Source organism: Alligator mississippiensis, chromosome 1 (assembly GCF_030867095.1).
Source record: "Alligator mississippiensis isolate rAllMis1 chromosome 1, rAllMis1, whole genome shotgun sequence".
Lineage (NCBI taxonomy): Eukaryota > Metazoa > Chordata > Crocodylia > Alligatoridae > Alligator > Alligator mississippiensis.
The window spans coordinates 348,075,664-348,098,458 of NC_081824.1; the positions used below are offsets into that span (position 1 = coordinate 348,075,664).

The following is a 22,795-nucleotide window of genomic DNA, read 5'->3' on the forward strand; positions in this document are numbered from 1 at the left end:
ATGCCTTTCTTTCCATTCCATTTCTTTTCACATTATTTCTTATTTCACATTTCTTTATACTTTTGTGCATTGGACCAGGAGCCAGATTTTTTCAAGGTATTTAGGCACTCAAAGATGAAGTGCCTAGACAGAGAAACACCTAAATATGTTTAAATATCTGGTCCTAATCCCTTTGTCTTTTAATGATTTAATCCAATTTACCTAAACAGCCCTTAAATAGTAGTTATTTTATATAGTGGGTGGAATGTTTCATAGATGGCTATAATATATTTTACAGTCCACTGGGATTAAAATAACTGCAATAAATGTATAGTCAAGGTGTTATGCAGCTCAGCTCAAATAGCATTGCCCCTTTGAGTCAAGCAGGTGTAGAGTACATGGGGATTTGCAAATCTCTTTCTATTAGAATTAGAAATTGATGATACAAATCAGAAATATTCTTTGGTACAAGGTACAAAGAGCCATAACAAAAAAATAGTTTCCTCGATCTGAAATCCTCCAGTGTGCATTTCCACCACGCTCAGTGTCCAAGAAGTTCTGTGTCTCTGTTTCTTCTCAAGGTCATACTCAGAATTCTGCTATCTTTCCTTACCTTTTCACCTGTAATGTGCAAGCGTCATCACCAATATACTATCCCCAATGGCTGCAATCAGGGAAATGCCCCAGTCCAGCTCTGACCTGCCCTGTACCTTGCCAGTCCTTTCATTGTTTGTACTTGTCCCTGCCAGTTAAAGGGTATATCTATTTGGCACAGTGATGATAAGCAGGTCTCATCAATCTGTGTAGCGTGCTGCACCCATGTGCCTATACTGCTTCCAATACTTGAGCTAGGTGGTCCAGAGCTAGATTCAATATTGGCACAGCACTGCATGATGCCAAGAAAACATACCCTAAGAAGTTTCATTGTTCCTTTAATTGTGTCTGTCAAAGTGCTTGGCACACCAACTGATTTTTACTGGGCATGTAACTGTCTTTGTTTCAAGAACTTGCTAAGTTCAGTAATTAACTTCTTTCAACATGACAGCAGTTTAGCATTACTATTCTTTTAGGAGCAGTACTATCTTTTAGGACATAATATTAGTGACAACAGGCGTTAACAGACTATTAACTAAACCTAAATGGAAAAATGTTTTTCTCTCATTTTAGCAATTCATTCTTCCCTCACCTGCCATCTACCTTTTTTTGAAAGGGGAAAACTTGCTTCTTTTTCTGCTTGTAACTTATAAGAAACCTGACTTCTTACTTTCCATCTTAGCAGTAAATATAGCACAAATTGCCATATTACTTTATGTAGACATGAAGGTACTGCCCTGATATCTGACTTGGTTGACACTATAAAGTTTGGCTGGTGTGTTGGCTAGGAGTGCGAAAAAAAATCATATCCAGTTTAGCCTATATGTTTAGCCTAGTAAAGGTGCTAAGGGCATTTGTGTGTTCAGTTCCAAACCCCTCTGGTGCTTGGGCAACCACCTGCAGTCCCGAGTTTGAGGTCTCCATCCAGTCTGGAATCCTTGCCTGAGCAGAGGCATCTACATCTGTACTTTGGAAGAAGTCAGCAGGTGCATTTTTCCCCTTTTAAAACACAGAAGACAAGGAAGGGAGGAAAAGGTGGTGGGGATGACTGCTGCTCCGATCCACTTAAATATGCTGACAGAGAAATGTTTTCACTGGCCTCCTTCATGGGGAGGTGGCATAGTGCCCCCCTTCCCCCCTCCCACTACAGAAGAGATGTAGACAAATTGGAGAGAGTCAGGCAAAGGGCAAGGAAAATGGTTAGGGGGCTGGGTTTGTTTATTTTGCAGAAGACTGAGAGGGGATTTAATAGCAGCCTTCAACTACCTGAAGGGGGGTTACAAAAAGGACAGAGCAAAACTGTTCTTGTGGTGGCAGATGACAGAACAAGGAACAAAGGTCGCAAGTTGCAGCAAGGAAAGTTTAAGATATATATTAGGAAGAATTTTCTCACTAGGAGGGTAGTAAAACACAGGAACAGGTTACCCAGAGAGGTGGCAGAAGCACCATCCTTGGAGGTTTTCAAAGCCCAGATAGACAAAGCTTTGGCTGGGATGTTCTAGTTGTGGCTGGTCCTGCTTTGAGCAGGGGGTTGGACTAGATTACCTCTTGAGGTCCCTTCCAACCCTAATTTTCTATAATTCTATGTATGCTGGCAGAAAAACTCCAGCCACCAGCAGATGATACATCTCCAAGAAGAGGGCTCTGCTGGCATGACCAGGGCTGCAAAGGTACTGCAGCGTAAACAAGCCCTAAAATGCAATCCAAGGTGTCTTTCCCAAAGCAGAAAACACATTACCTGTCAGTGGTAGAAACAAAAATCCTGAGAAACCTCAGAGTGTCAAGAAGCACACCCAGTGCCTCCTTTCAAACACAGTGAATTCTAGAAAAGAGAAATCTAAGGCATAGCCCTGGAATATGTCAGTAAATAGCAATATTTAGAATCATGCAGTATTCTAAAATTACTTCCTACTGTAACTTCAGGGTGACAATAAACTCGTTCCTTAAAAGAGTCTGGAGTGGAAAGTCAAGGGTAAAAGATTGGTATGAAAAAGGCATGGGTCATCTCCTTTCACAATCATTTTTGAAAGGGAACAGTTTAATATTTTCAGTGACTTCTTTAGCTTATACTAAAAACTTCTGTCCCCTGCACTGGCAAACTATTGTACCTAGTTTAACCTTGAGCATTAGAGTCTACTGTCAATCATTTTTTCCATCTGCAGAGCAATGATTTTCCATTATAACCTTGAACTTGTGTCAATATATTCTATGAATTAAACAAGACAGCATTTTATCCAGGCAGCTTGTTGTACCTTGGCAATATATTTAATACTCAGGTAAGCCTTTTGATTTTATATTCCCCTGGCCTTGCAGGGAAATATGACACAGATACACCAAATGCCACACTCTGTAGAGACCAACTCATCTGCAAGACTGGTTTACAAATTGTTTTACTACTGTTGAGTTGTGGCCTGACTTCCCATTAAGAATATAACAAATGGACAGTTAATGTTTTTAAGTTACTTCCCTCATTACATCATCTGAAATCTCATGTGTTTTATGTATCTACCTATGTATTTGCTATATTAAACTGTAACAATTTTAAATTGTGTTGATTTCTCTGTTTTTCATGATTTCAAAGTTAGGTCTAATAAAGGACTTGGATGCCTACAAGTTAGTCACTGCATCATCTAGCTTTTAGGTGCCTGTCTCAGATGTGGGATTCAGAAATCTGTGTTATATGTAAGATAAAAGTTAAGTGCATGAGACTGGAGATCCAAAAACCCTACGATTTAAGTGGGGAGTGATCTAGAGTTAACCAGTAGGAAATACTGAGGGTGGGGTGCAGCTTTTAGGCATGTACCTTTTGCCCGGAGTTAGGTGCTGTTGTTCACTTAGGCTCCACAGCTTGAAGAGTCCTTTTCTGAGGATAGATGCCCACATCTGGCCTGTGAAAAAACACAGCAGGTGCAGTGAGGAGGAAGAGGTACAGCTAATGCCACCTTCCCCAGATAACAGGGTAATGGTTAGAACACTTTCAGAGGAAGTGGAAGATCTGATTTCAGTTTTCTCTTCCATCTAATGTCAATTATTTTTTCCACCTGCAGAATAATGATTTTCAATGATAACCTTGAACCTGAGTCAATACATTCTATGAGTTAAACCCACAACTTCAATTATCTCACTACCAAGGTAGTTGTGCATGTGGGAGTCAGGGAAAGAAGGTGACTGTCCACTGCTCCTCTTGAAACTGCCACTGGCCACTGTCTACTGATCAAAGAGAAGAAATGCAAGAATGAGTGTGACTCAGTGGCCTACTGGTTAAGGTACTCACCTGGTGCTCTGTCTCAGATATGGGTCCATATTCTAAGGCCAAATTCTGTATTTTACATTAACCAGTCATTGAATTAAATACGTAAATACATGCCACATGTGTATGGCAGGAGGCATGATTGTGAGATCATGCATCAGATCCCATCATGCCTTACTGCTGGTGCAGGGGGTTCCTAGGATCATGATCCCAGGCTCCCCCTGTGCTAGCAAGTGCCAAACTCCCATGGTTCAGAGTCCTCTCAGCTGCTAGGACTCCCAGCCACTGGAGTACATAGTTTCATAGTTGGTAGGGTCGGAAGGGACCTGAGGAGATCATCTAGTCCGACCCCCTGCTGTGGCAGGAAAGAATACTGGGGTCAAATGACCCTAGCCAGATGTTCGTCCAGCCTTTTTTTAAAGACCCCCAGGGTAGGAGCCAGCACCACTTCTTTTGGAAGTTGGTTCCAGGTCCTAGCCGCCCTGACAGTGAAGTAGCACTTCCTAATGTCTAGCCTGAAACTACCCTCCGCTAGCTTGTGTCCGTTGTTTCTTGTAACTCCTGGGATTGCTCAGAGGAACAGGGACTCTCCCAATGCCTGCTGGTCCCCCTTGACTAGTTTGTAGACTGCCACTAGATCCCCTCTCAGCCTTCTCTTGTGGAGGCTGAACAGGTTCAGGTCCCATAGCCTCTCCTCGTAGGGCCTGCCCTGCTGACCCCAGATCTTGCAGGTGACCCTCCTTTGGGACCTCTCCATATTGGCCATATCCCTCCTGAAGTGCGGCGCCCAGAACTGGAGGCAGTACTCCAGCTGCGGCTTGACCAGTGTCGCGTAGAAGGGGAGGATCACCTCCCTGGACCTGCTTGAGATGCATCTGTGGATGCACGACAAGGTATGGTTGGCCTTCCTGACTGCGTCCCCACACTGTCGGCCCATGTTCATTGTGGCATCAATGATGATTCCAAGATCCTTTTCTGCCTCTGCACTGATGAGAAGGGAGTTCCCCAGCCTGTAGGTGTGCTGCTGGTTCTTCCACCACAGGTGCATTACCCTGCACTTGTCAGTGTTGAAACCCATCCTGTTCTCTTCGGCCCACCCCTGTAACCTGTCTAGATCTGCTTGCAGCCTGTTCTTTCCTACTAGCATACCCACTTCATCTCACATCTTAGTGTCATCTGCGAACTTGAACAGGGTGCTTTCTACCCCCTTGCCCAAGTCACTGATGAAGATGTTGAATAGTGTGGACCTGAGGACCGAGCCCTGGGAACCCCACTACCCACATCCCTCCAGGTTGAATAAGACCCATCCACCACCACCCTCTGGGTGCAGCCCTCCAGCCAGTTAGTAACCCATCTGACCGTGTAGGCATCAACACCACTGTCTCCTAGTTTCTTACTGAGAATGGGATGAGAGACCATGTTGAAGGCCTTCCTGAAGTCCAGAAAGACTATATCCACTGCGACACCTGCATCCAAGGACTTGGTGACCTGGTCGTAGAAGGCCACCAGGTTGGTTTGACAAGACCTGCCCCTAATGATCCCATGCTGGTTGCCCCTGAGCATAACCTCCCCTGCTGGCCCTTCGTGGACATGTGCCAGGATAATTCTTTTGAAAAGCTTCCCCAGGACCGAGGTAAGACTCACAGGCCTATAGTTTCCTGGGTCCTCCTTCCTCCCTTTTTTGAAGATGGGGACCACATTGGCCCTTTTCCAGTCCTCTGGCATATTGCCCGAGCGCCATGAGTGCTCGTAGAGCTGTGCCAGAGGTCCCGCAATGACCCCTGCTAGTTCCTTCAGCACTCTGGGGTGGAGATCATCAGGACCTGCAGATATAAATACATCTAGTCCCTCCAGAAGTTTCCTGACAAGGTCTTCATTAACCCTAGGCCTGGGTGTGGGTGTGCCACCCACAGGGCCCTTGGGGGGGCCATTGGGGGAGATATCCAGGTACCTTCTCAGAAATACGAGGCAAAGAAATTATTGAATATGTCAACTTTACCATTGGGTGAGATGACCAGATTTCCTAGCGTGTCCTGCAGAGGCCCCATGTTACTTGGCACTTTCTTTTGCCCCCCATGCATTTGAAAAAGGACTTCTTGTTGTCCTTGATCTAGATCGCTAGTCCCAGCTCCATTTCCGCCTTGGCCTTCCTGACCGCCCCCCTACATTCCCAAGCTACCGACGTATAGTCCTCTCTTGTGATGGCCCCTCCCTTCCAACGGGTGTACGCCTTTTTTGTTTGGAGACGTTCCCAGATGCTTTTGGTAAGCCATGGGGGTCTTTGTGCCCTCTTGCCCCCTTTGATTCGTGTAGGGATTACTTCCCTTTGAGCTTGGAGGACTGTCTCCTTAAGGAGCGACCACTCCTCCTGGACACTCAACTCCCTCCAGCTCTGGGACCTCAGTGCTTCTCCCACGAGTCTTCTTACCTCATTAAAGTCCGCCCTCCTGAAGTCAAGGGCTGCTGCCTTGCTGGAGGCTTTCGCCACCTTGCGCTGGATGGTGAATTCCAGCAGACAATGATTGCTATCACCTAGGTGGTCGAGCACCCGCAGACCCTGTACCAGGTCATCGCCCGTGGCCAGAACCAAATCCAACAAGGCGTCTCCCCTGGTGGGGCTGTGTACCTCCTGGGTAAGATGGAGGTTGTGTACATCAGTTAAGAACCTGCGTGAGTGGTCAGACCTGGCTGTCCGCTCCTCCCAGCAGATGTCTGGCAAGTTTTGGTCACCCATGATGACCACATCCTTGGACCTAACTATCTCTGTGAGCTGACGTAAGAATTTCTGGTCTCGATCTTCTCCTTGGTTGGGTGGTCTGTAGTAGACCCCCACCATTAAGTCCCTTTCTCCCCAACCCCCTTGTACTCTAACCCAGAGCACTTCCGTTTGCTCCTCCTCTGACCCAGTGATACACATTGTGGATGTGTGTTGCTCCTTGACATAAAGCGCCACACCCCATCCTTCCTACCTGTCCTATCTTTCCTGTAGAGCCTGTAGCTCTTGATATTCACTGCCCAGTCATGCGTTGGGTCCCACCATGTTTTGGTGAGCCCCACTATGTCTGGGTTGGTGCTGGCTAGCAGGAGGACTAGTTCCTCCTGCTTGTTCCCCATGCAGCAGGCATTAGTATAGAAACATTTGAGGTTTCCTGAGGATGAATAGACTGCCCCCCTAATCCCAGCTGTACCCGGGCCCATGTCACTTACCTGATTACCTGCTTCTCTTGTCATCGGTTTAGGCTGGGCTGCTCCTGCAGGAGATGCTTGGCTTGCTTGTCTGAGGCTTCCTCCACCCATGTCTTCCCCTTCCCCCAATGAGCCTAGTTTAAAGTCCACCAGAGGAAATCCGCCAGCCTAGAAGAGAAAACACGTTTACCTTTGGGGAAAAGGTGCAGCCCAGTCCATCTCATGATGACCTCACAAGTGGAAGCCCCATCAGCTGATCTGGGCTCCCAGCCACAGGGGTGAACCTGGCCACATATTTAATTAGTGGTGTCATAGGAACCAGCCACAAAGTTGTTCCACATTTTTTGTGGAAAAACTTTGTGGTTTATGCCTTGTTTTATGACACCATTAATTGCTTTATTGTGTGGCCCAGTTACAACTTAAGATGTTAACCAGTTAATCACACCTTAAGTGTAAAGTGTGGCAGGGACCTTTGTCTCCTTCTCAATGAGCCTTCTATTCTGTACCACAGTTTTCAATAGAAGGGATGCCCTCCACCCTAGGACATTCTGCAGGGGGGTGGTTGGTAAGAAAAGTGGATTTGACTCCACTCAATCTAAGGAAGGCATGGAACCTAGGCCTTAAATTGTCTGTAAAAGCTCTACTCATGTGACTATTATATACTGAGAAGTGAGGTACTAGTATGGCAATAGAAGAAAATAGCCACAACCGCATTTCTGAGAAGCCCTGTCTTGTGGGTGTATCTTAAGCATTCTGTAACACCGCCTACCAAATCAGGCCCCTCAGAGGATGTAGGCAGTGGACTTTCTAGTTCCTGACTCGTAACTGGGTTTAAATGTGATATAGAAGCTAATCTGCTCAGACTTGATTACATGTGGACATGCACCAAAGCAGAACTCTGAGTACCTGGGGTACTGCAGAGTTAAAAGCTTAATGAAGTTAAGTACCTCCAGAGTTAGGCTGCAGCTCAGCGGGAGCTTTTCAAATCACAATTTTGAATTTAGACCATCTAGACCACAGTGTAGACAAATGTGCATTTGTAGCTACTTCAAAGGGGGAGCTGGAGCTGCTGCTCAGAAGGGCACAGCAGCTTTATGCTCTGTTATGTCTGTCTGATTCTGCAGTGATATGAATGAACCATATCCCCCTGATTTTGACCTTTGATAAAGCAGGCGTAAAGTTGGAGTGGTTTGGGTGCACTCATATTACTACAGAATCATGCAGATGTAATATGTGCATGGAAACAGCTTGGATTGGTATCCTTTGATAGCAATCCAGTTGTTATGTCTGTCTGTACCCTCAGTTATTCTGCATCTATACACTTAATTGGATCTACCCTCAAGGACCAGATCTCAGCTGCTGTAAACTGGTTTAGATTTTTTTCTACACTGGGACTCTTCAGAGAATTTATCTGAAGTAACTTTTAAAGCATATTAATTAAACTGCATTAAATCTGTATGCGGACACTATAACTCCTGTTAAAATAATGGCACAATTGGGATCTGATCTCACAAAAATTGTGCATCCTGCCATGCCAGACATGTATAGCAAAACAAACAATATTTGGGATGGGGCATAAAATTGCTCAGATCCCAACTGCACCACTACAGGGCTGCCCAACAATCCTGTGGATCAGAAAGGAGGCAGCTCTGTCATGGACCTTGTGATTGCCCCATGCCCAATCCAAAGGCTCAGGTTTGGGACCTGGAGCTGCCCTCAGCCTTATCCCTGGGGATCGGGCTGGGGGTATCCCTGGGATCTGGGACAGTCTGGGGCTGATGATGACAATGAGCTGGTTGTTGGCACTGGTGAGGCAGCCCAGACCTGAAAAATAAATCATATCACATCTTCAATTGAAGGTGCCATACAAGGCAACTGCAAAGAGGTTATACATTACATCTTTGTACCATTTGATGGTGCCATAAATTGGCTGAACATGAGCCATGTTATAATTTATGGCATGATTAACACTTTAATCATGCCATAAATATAATGTCTGCCAAGGGTCCATATTATATCAACCACTTTAAATACATCTTTAGCTAATTCAAATTAACTTGCCTGAGTAGCTGCATGAAGACAAGGCCTTAATTCCACTGTATTTACAATGGCTCAGGATCTGGTTTAACTTGTAGAATAATGTAAGAAACAAAATATCAGGACCTTTTAAAATATATATTTCCTAGAATAAGGTTTCTAACTTTGTACGAGCTGCCTATGTACATTTATGAGTTTGCCTGGCCTATTTAAGAAGGGAAAAAATTATTAGACAAAATCCAGAATGTATGAAATACTGATGGCAAAACTGTAAACCCTGTGCTAGGAAACTATATTTAAATGTATGTGCAAATGGAAAAGATGATACAAAAATCACAAAGGACCAAATTCATACATAACAGCTGTTGAGCAAAGTGCAGTAGACAGGCCACTGCATACTGAAATAATTCCCTTACTGGATAATTACATGGAGTTTGATTGGAACTGTGAAACAAAACTTGGCAAGGGAATACATTTTAAAATGGTTTACATTCAGAGTAACTCTGATTGAGCTCACTTTTTAAAAACAGTGATCCTCAGCATACTGATGAACCCAAAATTTGTTTAGAGAGCAAGCTAAATTCAGTTTTATTTTAGAAGTGATCTTTATATCATTACAATGCATTTGTTATATGTTTTCTGAATATGATATTGCATTGCCTCATTTCAGATTCTGTAGGTGCCTACCGTGTTATCTCCTGTCATTTATTTCCAGATTTCAGAATTTTTAATCAGACATCTTCATCTAGTCAATGGTAGCGATTGTAGCATTATTTGCCAGAGTGACATGTCTGGTTTAGATATAATAAGATCAAGGAAATATCTGTGGTGGAAATTTGGATCTACAAGAAGCAGTGCATACTTTGAACTGCTTCTATCCCACTACTGTTGGAGCTGATTTGTCTTGGAATATGTTCTATAGTGCTCATGATGTGTGGATTGGAAAAAATCACCACCTCCCTATTTGTAACTGAAGAAAATAGCCTTTAGTGGGCCTCCTGACTGAGTGACTTCACTCAGGGAGTAACTCTATTGAAAGATCCAATCTAATAGCTTTTTTCCTGTTGTTTTTTTCTTTTGAAAGCCTTCCATAAAATTAAAGTGTGGAACTAAATTTAACTGTGTAATTAAAGTGTGGACCTCATTGCCACCAGATGTGGTGGAAACGCACAGTTTAACCAAATTCAAAAAGGGGTTGGAGAAATTCTTAGAGGAGAGAGGCATCAGTAGTTATTGAGTGTAAGAGTTAGGGGCACAGCTTCTGAATTAGAACTTCCTAGACCTTAAATGCTGGAATCATAGAAGTTACATAGAAGTAGGGCTGGAAGGGACCTCCAGAGGTCTAGTCCAGTGGTTCTCAACCTTTCTTGTACCAGGTCCCATTTGTAAACATTGATGGCCAGTCCTGACCCAGCGCCCCTCACTCCTGACCTGCTGCCCCCCGTGCCCAGGCCCCAGTCCCTCAGTGTATGGAGCAGGGGGTGGGTGTGTGGGGCAGTCTTTGTGTGTGTGTGTGTGTGGGGGGGTGGTGCATGGGTACCCCAAGCAGCCCCTTGCAGGCTGGAACTCTGCCAGCCTGCAAGGGAAAAGCCATGGTTTCCCACAGTCTTCTCCTTCAAAGGAGAATCCATTTTTAAAGTTTGTTCATGACTCTTTTCATATATTCTTGCAACCCACTTTTGGGTCACGACCCACAGATTGAGAAACACTGATCTAGTCCAACCCCCTGCTTGAGGCAGGATCAGCCCTATCCAATCCATCCCAAACAAACCATCGTTTAAACTCTACATAAGACGACTGTCAACCTAACAACATAGAGCTAACACCCTCAGTTGCCACAGGTTATAGATAGATAGATATACATACATTATGTACACACACACATGCACACTATGTATACATATATTGGGTGTGCTTTTCTGGGCATTATACTAATGTGTCACTGTCCATACGTGCACAGCAATTACTGTGCATTAGATTAATTTAAAGCATCATTTGCTTGTACCAACAGATACAGGTACTAAAAAATGGTGCTTTAAACTAACGCACCTAAGTGCACGTGTAGATGCTGACCAGGGACCAAATTGCTTCCAGTCAGCCCAGGAAACAGGGGGAACAACCGCTACTTGACTTAGTCCTGAGCACTGGGGAGCAAGTGGGGAGCTGTCCCTGGCTCTGGCTGTCCCTGGGCTAACCCCTAACCCCATGCAGCTGGGAGCTGCCCCCGGCCCTGGGGACAGCTTCCCTCCTGCCCCCCGGCTCCAAAGCCTGACCCCCTGCGCCTCTTGCCAGCCCGGGGCTGCCCCCAGAGCCCCCTGGCACCTGGGGGCTGGTACCTGGGGCTGCTGCAGGGGGGTAGAGCAAGGCAGGAGTAGCCCTGGACTAGGCTCTTGACTGGTGTGTATGTGTAGACGTGTGCCTGGGAGCAGTTTAATGTGCCTGCACTTACTGTGCAGTACATTCAGGTGCATTAATTGCATGTGTAGATGCGCACACACACACACACACACACACACACTATATCACTACACACATTGTGTGTATAAGCACTACACACAGTGTGTACATATATACATACATACACACACACCAGAAGTACACACATTGTGTGTAACTGCGCACACAACGTAAGAGTTGCTTGGCTCACAGGAGCTTGGATAGAAGTGGCGGGGGGGGGGGGGAGCGGTTACTGCGTTTACACACGCAGGGAGTATATCTCTACTTATGCAATGTATCTATCTATCTATATAGAAATCAATATTTTTGCAAAAGTAAAACCAAAAACGAGTCTCTCCCGGCTGCGGCGGGGGAGGGCGGTAGGCTGTGCTGTGTGTGGCGGACCCTGCCTGAGGCGGGGGTGCAGCCGGGCCGGGCCGGGGGGAGGGGCCGAGGAGCCCCGCTGAGGCGCCCGCGCTGTCTCCCGCCAGGTGCCGGAGCCCGAGCCGCGCCCGGCCAGTCGTGATGCCGATGCCGCCGCCGCTGCCCGGCCGGGGGGCGCTGCCGCTGACCGCCCCGCTGCTGCTGCTGCTGCTGCTGCTGCTGCTCGTGTGCCCGGGGCCCGGTGAGTGCGGGGCGCGGGCGGGCGCCGGGCTCGGGGCGGGGGTGCGCGGGACCCCGGGCTGTCCCCTCCTCCTCTGACCTGCAGGAGGTCGCTTCGCCCCAGGAGCCGCCGGCGCGGGACCAGCGCGGCCGTGGGAAGCACGAGAGAAACACGCACACACGCCCGCACGCACACGGTAGATGCACGGCCACATAGTTGATAGATGCACACAAACACATGCACACACGCACACGAGACAGATGCACATGCGCTAGACAGATCCACACGCACACACACTAGCTAGATGCACACGCACACTAGATAGATGCATGCACACACTAGATAGATGCACACATGAACCCACAGGATAGATGCACATGGACACACACTAGATAGATGCACATGCACACACACAGTAGAGAGATTCATACACTAGGGAGATGCACCCATGCACACACACTAGATAAATGCACATGCACACACACACACACAATCCACACAGTAGAGAGATGAATACACTAGGGAGATGCACACATGCCTTCTATATGGATACATCCATTTTATCTCTCTCTACAAATAATACATGTGTATATATACAGGATGGATGCACACCCACACATTGATATATAGATATACACACTTTCTATGTAGAGAGATAAAATGGGTATATTCATAGATAGATGCACGCACACACACACTGTACGTGTTTCTGTATCTCCGTGTATATGGTCATAGAAACCTAGAGAAGTAGGGCTGGAAGGGATCTCCAGAGGTCATCTAGTCCCACCCCCTGCCTGAGGCAGGATCAGCCCTAGCCAAGCCATCCTATACAAAGTGTCCATCATTTATTCTAAACTCTATAGAAGATGACCATCAACTCTGATGCAACATACACCCTAACCTGCCGCAGATTCCATATATATAGATATTGATATATCTATATCTATATTATATCCATATCTATATCTATACACACACACACACACTATAGATACACATAGACATTGTACTGTATACACACTGTAGATGTATGCATATACACTCAAACTATATAGATGCACTGTACACATGTGTACACACTATACAGATATGCACACATTGGGTATGCCTAAACGTGTACTTTACTGCGCATTAGATTAATCTAATGCGCAGTAAAGCTTCACTGTCTACATGTGCACAGCAGTTACTGTGCAGTAGATTAATTTAGAGTGCTGTTTGCTAGTACGTACAGATGCAGGTACAGGCAACCCCCGCTTAATGCTGTTTCACTTAGTGCTATTTCGCTATAATACTCATTAGAAATTGATACCCGATTTCACTTAGTGCTCAGTGAGTTTTGTTATAACACTTGTGGGCATCATCTTGGGTCATTAAAAATAATTGCAGTCGCCATCTTGGGTCATCAAATTCTTTTGGTTTTGCTCAACGCTCATTTCACTAAACGCTCATTTTTTCAGGAACCAATTAAGAGTGCTAAGTGGAGGTTGCCTGTACTAGAAAACAGCACTTTTAAAATAATGTGCTTAACTGCACATATAGACAGTGATGTCAGGATTATTTACTCCAGTTTATATTGCATCATAGTTTATTCAGTTGCATTAATTGCATATGTAGATGCACCCACTGTGTATACACGCACACTATTTAGATACACAGACATTGTGTACACACACACTGTATAGACACATACATGTGTATACACACTCACTCTAGATACATGCACACACACTTGCTCATATATCTATATATAGGAGAGATATAGATATATATATGCATATACATATAAAGCAAGCAGTCGTGCAACCTTTTGCTTTCCCTGTTAAACATTAAAAAACCAGGATTAGGGCAGGGGGACCCCCCCCCCCCCCAATTCTTTTTTCTTTCACTTTTGAAAAGAACAAAATCTGGTTCCACCCAGTTTCCATTGGTACCCACATTTGCTCCAAACCCGACTGGTTCTGTTACCACCCTCACTAGATGCCCTCATAAACATTACAGGACAAGCTCATTGTCATTTTGAGCAAAGTTGCAGCTTACCATTGGTAATAGAAGGGCTCAAGGAGCAAAGCTAGCTCTGTTCCTGGAGATTCTGTCCTTAGTAAGTCCATGTTTGGGAACCACATGTCCCTGCAGGGACCATCAGGAGGAGATGGGTAAAAGGAAAGGTGTAAAATTCCCCAGAACCATAATATTCTCTTTGTACCACCACCTTATGTATAAGCAGTACAAATGAGCTTGGCTGTGCAGAAGTGCAGATGGATTACGGATAGCCTGTGTTGCATTTTAGTATCAGAACTGGAAGAATGACATAGAAGACCGAATTAATAGCTGCACTTTGAATTAATTATATGCTGCCCAGCCCCTTGGGGAAGCTAACGGAGAGCTTATACTCCGTCATAACTTTTGTTACAGTCAGTGGAAATTTGAACTAAGTGCAGGATCAAGCCCTTCTAGTATAAACGTGGCACAAAATGCTTGCTTAAAATGAGCCAACAACTGTGGTGGATTAGCATTTTCAACAGTAACAAAGAAATTGGCAAGAAATCAAGTGCTGTGGTCCCCCTGAATTTCTTTTTTGTTTCTTGCTCTTTTTAAACCAGGGAATATGGTTCCAGAACAATTCAAGCATTTCACACATGCCATACAATGGGCACCTAATATTCAATTCCTACCAGGAAATTATTTTAGCAAGATGACAGTTTTGACACATTTAAGGCTTGAGAGAGCAGGTCTATTTGTTAATATGCTTTTTAGTCGGTGACAGTCTCTGAGGATTTTCACACCAATCTGGACATTACATTACAGCACTTTCACCAGCAGAAGTCTTGAACTGCTGACAAATATAACAATTGCAGTAGGTTTACAAGGACAGTATCACATTTCTGTGCCAAGTAGCATGCTGAAAGGATGTTAAAAGGAAAAAGCTTTTTGATAGTATACATTGAACTTGAGTGTCAGAACTGGAAGGATGACAGATACTAATGAGCATTGCTTCAGTGCTATCCTAATATTCAGGTGTCATTTCTGTTTTTTTCTTTTCTTTTCATGTGTTTTTCACATTTTTTCTTCCTGCCGTACAAAGTACATAAAGAGTGTCTTTATTTTTATTCATCTAGATGGCTCAAGTGGAAATAAGCTTAAGCTGATGCTTCAAAAACGAGAAGGTAAAAAAATTCTCTTTCATAGTGATAAGCAAATATAAATACAATTGCCAGATGCCAAAACTCTAATGTGAGTATTTTTATTAGGAATAGTTTTTAAATGTCTTTCCAATGAAAAGATAAGGTAGTTTCAGGAGTATGGGAAGAAATAGTCACCAGAGGCAACTGGGTACAGGCACTACTAAATATATAGCATGCCAAAAATACTGCTAACATGGGGGTTGGCAACCTCCAGCACATGTGCCAGAGCATGGCATGTAAGGCTATTTTGCTTGGGACACCACAGCCAGCCCGGGTTCTAGGCAGCTGCCACCAGCCATGGGGCCTGGGTTGCTCACGGCAGGTCGCGGAGAGACTGTAAGCCCTGCTGGGAGTATCCTGGGCTCTGTGGCAGGCAGCTGGGAGGCTGCAAATGGTGCATCCAGTGCACCGCAGAGCCAGCAGAGCCCTGGCCCAGTGGCTGCACATGTGCTTTGGGTTGTGTTTGTAGCCACCACTGCAATGGAGCTGAGCTGGGATTTCAGACCCTGGTGCAGCTGTTTGCAGCCTGCCTACTGCTTGCTGCGAGCAGCCCAGGCTCTGTGGCAGTGGAGGCTTCACACATACCTGGCAATGCACAGCAGGCAAGGGGATGGGAGCAGCATGGTCCCCTGAACCTCTGTGGAGCTCCCTGAGGCTGGTGTGCAGCTGCTGTTGTCAACAAGTTGGCTGAATCCCCCAGCATCCCAGCATGCTTTGCAGCCTTGGGCTGTCCTGTGCTGTCTGCTCCAGAGAGCAGGGCTGGCCCTGCCTGTCTGCTCCCTAGCTAAGGCAGTGAGGGCTGGCTCACTAGCTCCCTCAGGCAAACCCCAGCTGGGGTCTGGGGCCAGGGAGGGGGGTTAAGCTCCCCTTCCCCTGAGTACAGAGCTGCCCTGCCCTGTTAAACTTAGTGCTGGCTGCAACTGTGGACTATAGATCCCAGAGGCACCTGGAAGTGGGAAGAGGAAGTGTTGAGCAATGCTGCAGAGTTCTGCTGTTATGATTGTGGACTGCAAATCCCAGAGTCCTTGGGGGCAGCAGGAAGAGGAAGTGAACACACGGCTGAGCTGTGTTTAATGCTTACTTCAGAGAAAGGACTATTCTTGTTCAAGCTTTTATGAATTCAATGCCACTACCTTTCCCCCCACCCAACCCCTCCTCAGCCTGGCAGCACTCCCCCCCCCCCCAAGCAGAGCAGGGGCTGGGGCCTGGCCATGCCCTCCTCCACTCCAGAAGGGAGTGGGGGGAAGTCTTGGAAGGCTTCTCTCTTCCTTTCCCTTTGGCAGTGTCTGGCAGGTATGCTCCAGCACCCCCTGGCACCTGGCTTGAGCCACTGCAGGCATGCGGCTGCATTTGCTGAATCAGAAATATCTGTTCATTTGCTTATCAGTTCAATCTCTGCAGCTTAGACTAACCTGCAACAACTGAATTAATTCAGCCTCAGGCTTTTTAACTATCTGTACTTAGCCCAGAGGGTCTGCTCAGAGCCTGGGCTGCATGCAGGCAGGCACAAGGCTGCCAGTGACTGTACTGGGATCCAGAGCCCCAGCAGGGAAGGGGCCAGGGCTGCGCTGCCACAACAAGGATCTGGCCTCTTGTGGCTCCCCTGCCATCCACCCCTGGCATGCCAACATCTTCCAGGTCCAGGCCGTTGGTTTTTTTGGCACTCAGGCCAAAAACATTGCCGACCCCTGCACTGAGACATACATTTGCAATTCTATGAGGCTTATTACGCATGTTCTTGGAAATACCGTGCATGTGTTACAGCTGATGCAGAAAACAGCAACAGAAATGACAGGGGATAACCTATGTGACAGACAAATAACCAACCTGAAAGCAAATGATCCTACATACTACTGAGCCTCAGGTAGCAAATATAGGTTTACAGGTTCCAGTATATGCATACATTGTCCAAAGGCACCCAGATAAAATCAGCATAGGGAATGGAGAGACCAAAAATTATATGGATTGAAAAGAGGGGGAGTGCTGACAGTAGCTCATCTGAATCTGCTGTAACAATTTCACCTGTCCATTCTACCCCATGGTAAGTAGAAGTAAAATTGCCCATTGTTTCATTTAAGGGGTGTATCACTGTATTTTGATTTTGCTTACTGTGGGGTAGGAGCAGACCCATGAAACAGTTACAAGCTGATCCAATGTGAGTGATAACCTCTTTACATTGATATCATTGTTCCTCTGTCTATATCCTCCAGTGCTACAGGGGTATAGGTTGTAGCCATGTTGGTCTAACGACACAGGCAGACAAGGTTCTTTGGGTGAATCTGATATCTTTTATTAGACCAACTTAAATAGATGGAAAAATATTTTTTTTAAAACAAGCTTTTGGGTTTAAAAACCCTTCGTCAGGCTGAGGAAGTTTCAGCAGTTGGTGTGCGCTATTTCTGGATGGAATGAAAAGTAAAGAAGCCAGGGGCTGGGCTGGTATGCATACAAGATAGGCAGCCAGTGAAGAGGGACCTGGTCTAATAAAAGATATCAGACTCACCCAAAGAACCTTGTCTGCCTATATCCTCCAATTATATTTAATATTAATTCCATCTGGTAGGTACTAGAGTTTTTTTCCCATTTACCCAACATCAGCACCACTATCTGTTGGGGTCTCAGGTCTAGAGTAGAAAAGGTGCAAGCTACAGCACCTTAACTTGTTCCTTTTGTCTGCTCTCCTATTAAAGGAGAATACTGATAGGGCATTGACCAGGTTCCTGCTTGGAAGAGCACACCAGCCAAAGACAAATAAGGGTCCAGTGTATAGATGATTTGAAGTGACTTAAGAATTGAGCATGGGTTGAAATGGGCACGGCCAACACACACTAGGTAGGGAAAAGAACCAGTGCCACAGAGAGGAAGTCTGGCTGAAACACCTAAGATGCAGCTACCTGCCTGCTCTCAATGCAGTTTCTAGCTCAACCACAGAAACCCCCAATCAGATTCACTCTTCCCTACTTTCTCTTGGGCCCACTTAATGCTGCATTAGCACTCTTCACCCCCCTTATTCTAGGCATCTCCATTTACCTCCTGGGGCTTTCTTTACTCCTCTCTGAGCACCAGGTACAGGCAAGGGAAACAGTGCAGAAGCATCAGCTTTCAGCATCCCTTGTCTCACTGTCCCAGTAGCAGATGAAATAGAGCAGAAATGGATGTGCTGAGATCTCTGGGCTAATAGCCAACTCATGAAATGGCCTCAGAGAATGGAGGAGATGGCCTGGGCTAGAAAGAACTGCAAGGCTTGTTTCTTGTGCTTAGTAGTGGGGCTTGGAAGGGTTTGACCCTCTAGGACTGTTGTGCTCATTAGGTCTAGTCTATTAGAGCCCTCTTTCTGGAAGCACACTAAAAATACAAAACAAATGGACAATACCATCTTCATCATTCGTCCTTCTTCCTGTCCTAGTATGTAGTCAGACATAACGTTTTGCAAGTTTCTAACATTGGCTCAATCAGCAAAAAGAACTTAATATGTAAAATTTAACATGTAAAATGTGTAAAAATTATTTCCACATGACCTCAGAAATGATTTAAAGTCAATTTATGTGTATTTTCTCTGAATCCTTAGTTGTTAGTATTTGTCATAGCCTCTGTAGGCTTGTTTCCAGAGTGACTCTTGGTTTGTATCCGTTTTTTTTTCCTATCCTCCTCTTAGCAACACAGAGATGGGATACGAACATCACTCATGAAAGCACACAATTTACAATATAGAGGCCTTTTCACTCCTTGCTTATAGTATATCTTTTAGATGAGTACAGCCAGAGCAAAAATTTAACAAAATGAAGTAAATCAATGGGCTGTGTTATATTTTATTATAGTGATTTCTGTTACTTTTTATTACTCTTATTATTCCTGCATGTATAGAACAACAAAACATGAAAGAAGGTTTAATGAAAGATCTCATTATGGTAGATTTTGGGCTGATCCAAAATTTACTGGCGTATCTTTTGGGGAACTAAATTTCAGCTCCTGCTCCAGCTAAAACAGAGGTGTCAGTAAAAGAAAACAAGGCCAAGGAGTTTTTAAGCAGTTTGAAACGCCAGAAGCGCCAGCTGTGGGACAGGACTCAACCAGATGTGCAGCAATGGTACCAACAATTCCTCTACCTGGGATTTGATGAAGCAGTGAGTACCAGTGTTTCAAGAAACAAAGGGGATTATAGCATGCCAGTGCAAAACATGCTTTAGTTCTTTTTTCCACAAGGTGACATTGTTATAGCTTGAGTAATAAATGTTACAGGTAACTGCAGAGCCCATGTTTGCTAGAGAACTTTATTTACCAGTAGGAATCTCTACCATTCAGTTTATAACAAAGGTTATAAAAAAAGGCTATTCCTACAAAGATATCTTTTAATTAAACTAAATTATAATCTGGCTTATATGTTTGCATTTTTGTGTGAGGCGCACACATACTGAACTAACTTGCACATTTTTCACATGACATGCGAGTCTGGTAGTATCAGCCTAGTCCTTTGAGTGAATTTGTGGCGTGGAGAAACACACAAGTTTGGCATGTTCAGCATTTTTCTAGCCATGCTCACAACTGACAATTGTGGGAGATGTTTTCACCTCATGTAACCCACATGTTTGGGACATGTCCTGTTCTCAGCTTCTCACCCTCATGCGTGATAAAAGTTTTAAGTCAACACAAATATGTAGAAAACATGGCAACTAGTTGAAGGTGTTTGGCAAGACTTCTTATAAATGATACTTCCTGGAAAAATAATGAATATGTTGAAAAGTTGGGGTGAAACCAAAGTACTAGTTCATATGCATATTGCACAAAGCCATCCCTGATAGAACACTAACACTGGGGAAATTGCATGTTTTAGTTGTATCTTCCAGTTTTGCTATAGTTGATACAAAAAGGAGAATTTAAATTAGTAATAGATACTCAATTTTTGGCTTCTATTAACTGCATGAATACGTCTGATGAGATCAAACTGGTACCAGCAGCAGGCTGTATTAAAGTAAAATCTCCAAGGCTGTGTGGATTGTTTAGAAGATAAAACTGCTGATTTTTTAAGCTTAAATTATTACATATTCCTTTGCCTGGAGTAGGATAATGGAGAATAAAATTCTTAATGGTTCTACATGTCCTGTAAATAAAAAGTATTAAATTATTGTGTGAGGAGACATGCACTTAATCAGAACATAAAGGAATAAGTAAAGTCATTTAGTGCCTCAGAGATTCAAGACTATAGGCATATACTAAACAGGTAACAAAAGATTGAGCATCCTCCCCATAATGTTAAATGTTCCTTTTGGAATTGCATATGCATATTTCAAAAAACTGCTTGAAATCAAGCATGTGGTTGGATTATAATAAATCAGGATTTTAGGATTTCTTGGTTAACAAATACTAGGACATATATTTCAAAAATTTTAAAGCTCTAAATCTGTATAATAAAAACAGTTTTAGCAATTAAGTAGTTTAGCAATGCTTTAAAAAGAATGTCAGACAATATTCAGAAATAAGTTCACAAAAAAAACTTTTTTCAAACTGCAGTTAAAATCTCCAATTTCCAATTTAATCCTTATTTCAAAGGCGAGAATTTGGTCTGGCAGATGCTTGATATTCTTGCACATGATACCATCCCTCTAACTTGCCTGTGTTTTCTTTATGAATAGGAAGAAACATTCCTGCTTAGTATATTTTTGCAGAGCATGAGCTTCTGTTCCTTGCGCATTGTAACCACACACACATATGTGAATGAAAAATATTTCACACCAACTCTAACTTTATATTTCAGAGTGCATGTGTCTACACATGGTGCAAGGCAAGAGAAAACCAGACCTACTGTTTACTGATTTAAAGTCATCCAAGTGTTTTTATGATCATCAGCACTATGCTAAAAATTAGCTTCTCCAAAGTATTTTTTTATATTTTTAGTGTAATATTCTCTTTATTTGTTGAGTGGTTAATACTGTGTATAACATAGCTGTAAATCCAAAAATATTTTTAAAATGTGCATTTTCTAAATCAGAGACTCCGGAAACCAACACCGCTATTCTTTTCTCCTTTGTATATAAAGGCTGGAAAGTCTAGAATACAAGCAGATAAATTCCTCTTTGGTTTGCAGAAATTTGAAGATGATGTCTCCTACTGGACAAGCCTGGGACGGGGTGGCAATGAATACTATGGTGGATATTACCAGCACCATTATGATGAAGATGCACCTATTGGTCCACGAAATCCACATACCTTCAGGCATGGAGCAAGTGTTAATTATGATGACTATTAACCTCATTTATTCTACTATAATAATTCTAAGAGGGTATTGGGTTGAGATGAGTTTCCTCACTCACATTCCCTCCCCTCTCCTTTTTTCTACTACTCATGTATATGAACAAAGAGAAGAACTGTCAAGCACAGGAAAAAGTAATTTAGATTTTTTTTTTTTTTTTTTTACAGTTAGTAGTACATTATGTAGTCATGTTTGAATTAAAACCTTTTATTAAAATAAGCATTTTTCCCATTTCTTTGGTAAAATGTGTTTGTAATAATAGTCTTCGTTTCAAAGCACTATGTTAGAGATGATATTTTACAGCTTTTTTTCTCATTTACATTCCTAAAATAAATTTCCCAGTCATAAAATTATACAAAAGTAGGGCTGGATGTAATCTCTGATGGTCATCTAATTCAACCCCCTGCCAGTGACAGGATCATTTCTATCCAAACCATAGCCTGCAAATCCTTGTCTGTCTTATTCGTAAAACTACACAGTCAACCCTGACACAAACAACACCCTACATCCCATAGGTAAAGCAGGAGGACAGCTCTCTAGCCAGGGACTTCTGGGTTTTAGTCCCAGCAGGAGCACTGGCACACTCCAGTTGAAATCCCTAGCTTTGGCTGCAGTGCCACTAAGGAAGATGGGGTGGGGGGAAAAAAGAAAAACTTGGTATGTAGGAACAGGAGGGGAAAATAATTCCTTCCCAGCCCCATGTGACAATCAGAAAAGCCCAGAAGCATGGAAAATGCATATTATAGGCATAGCTATTCCTAGATCATCCCTGACCAATGGTTGTCCAACTTCTACCTCCAGTGACGGAGAGTCCCTAGGCAGTGAATTCCCTGCCTCACTGTTTTAACAGCGAGGACGTTTTTCTGGATATCCAACCAGAACCTACATTGCTGCAACTTCAGTCCTTTGGTTTGTGTCCTCCTCTCTGCAGCAAGAGGGAAAAGGTGTGTTCCTTCTTTGTGCCAGCCTTTAAAATATTTGAAGACTGCTATCATATTCCATAGTAGGTGCCTTTTCTGCAAACTGAACATGCCTTTTTCCTTCAGTCTCTCCTCGCCTGGCTTTCCTCCCAAACTTTTATCATTTTTGTTGCCCATCTCTGGACAATCTCTAACTTCTCCATTTCTTTTTTAAACTGTGGGGACCAAAACTGCACACAGTACTCTAGATGAGGCCTAACTGCTGCCAAGAGGTAAGAGGCACTATTACCTCCTATGTCTTGCAAATAATGCTTCTGTTGATACATCCCAAAACCGCTTTCACCTTTTGTGCAGCTGTGT

At 44.1% G+C, this 22,795-nt stretch overlaps 1 protein-coding gene across 1 annotated transcript in view; it reads left to right on the top strand.

Moving 5' to 3' along the window:
• The window catches only part of ECRG4 (ECRG4 augurin precursor), a 41,946-nt gene extending 20,200 nt beyond the window's left edge, over nt 1-21,746 (top strand). Inside the window, exons 2-5 of the mRNA XM_019485015.2 lie at nt 11,974-12,107; nt 15,203-15,250; nt 19,235-19,392; nt 21,351-21,746. Of these exons, the coding sequence (XP_019340560.2) occupies nt 12,008-12,107; nt 15,203-15,250; nt 19,235-19,392; nt 21,351-21,512 (468 nt within the window). The 5' untranslated portion in view covers nt 11,974-12,007 and the 3' untranslated portion in view covers nt 21,513-21,746. The remainder of the gene's footprint in view (nt 1-11,973; nt 12,108-15,202; nt 15,251-19,234; nt 19,393-21,350) is intronic.
• The last annotated feature ends 1,049 nt before the right edge of the window (nt 21,747-22,795 follow it).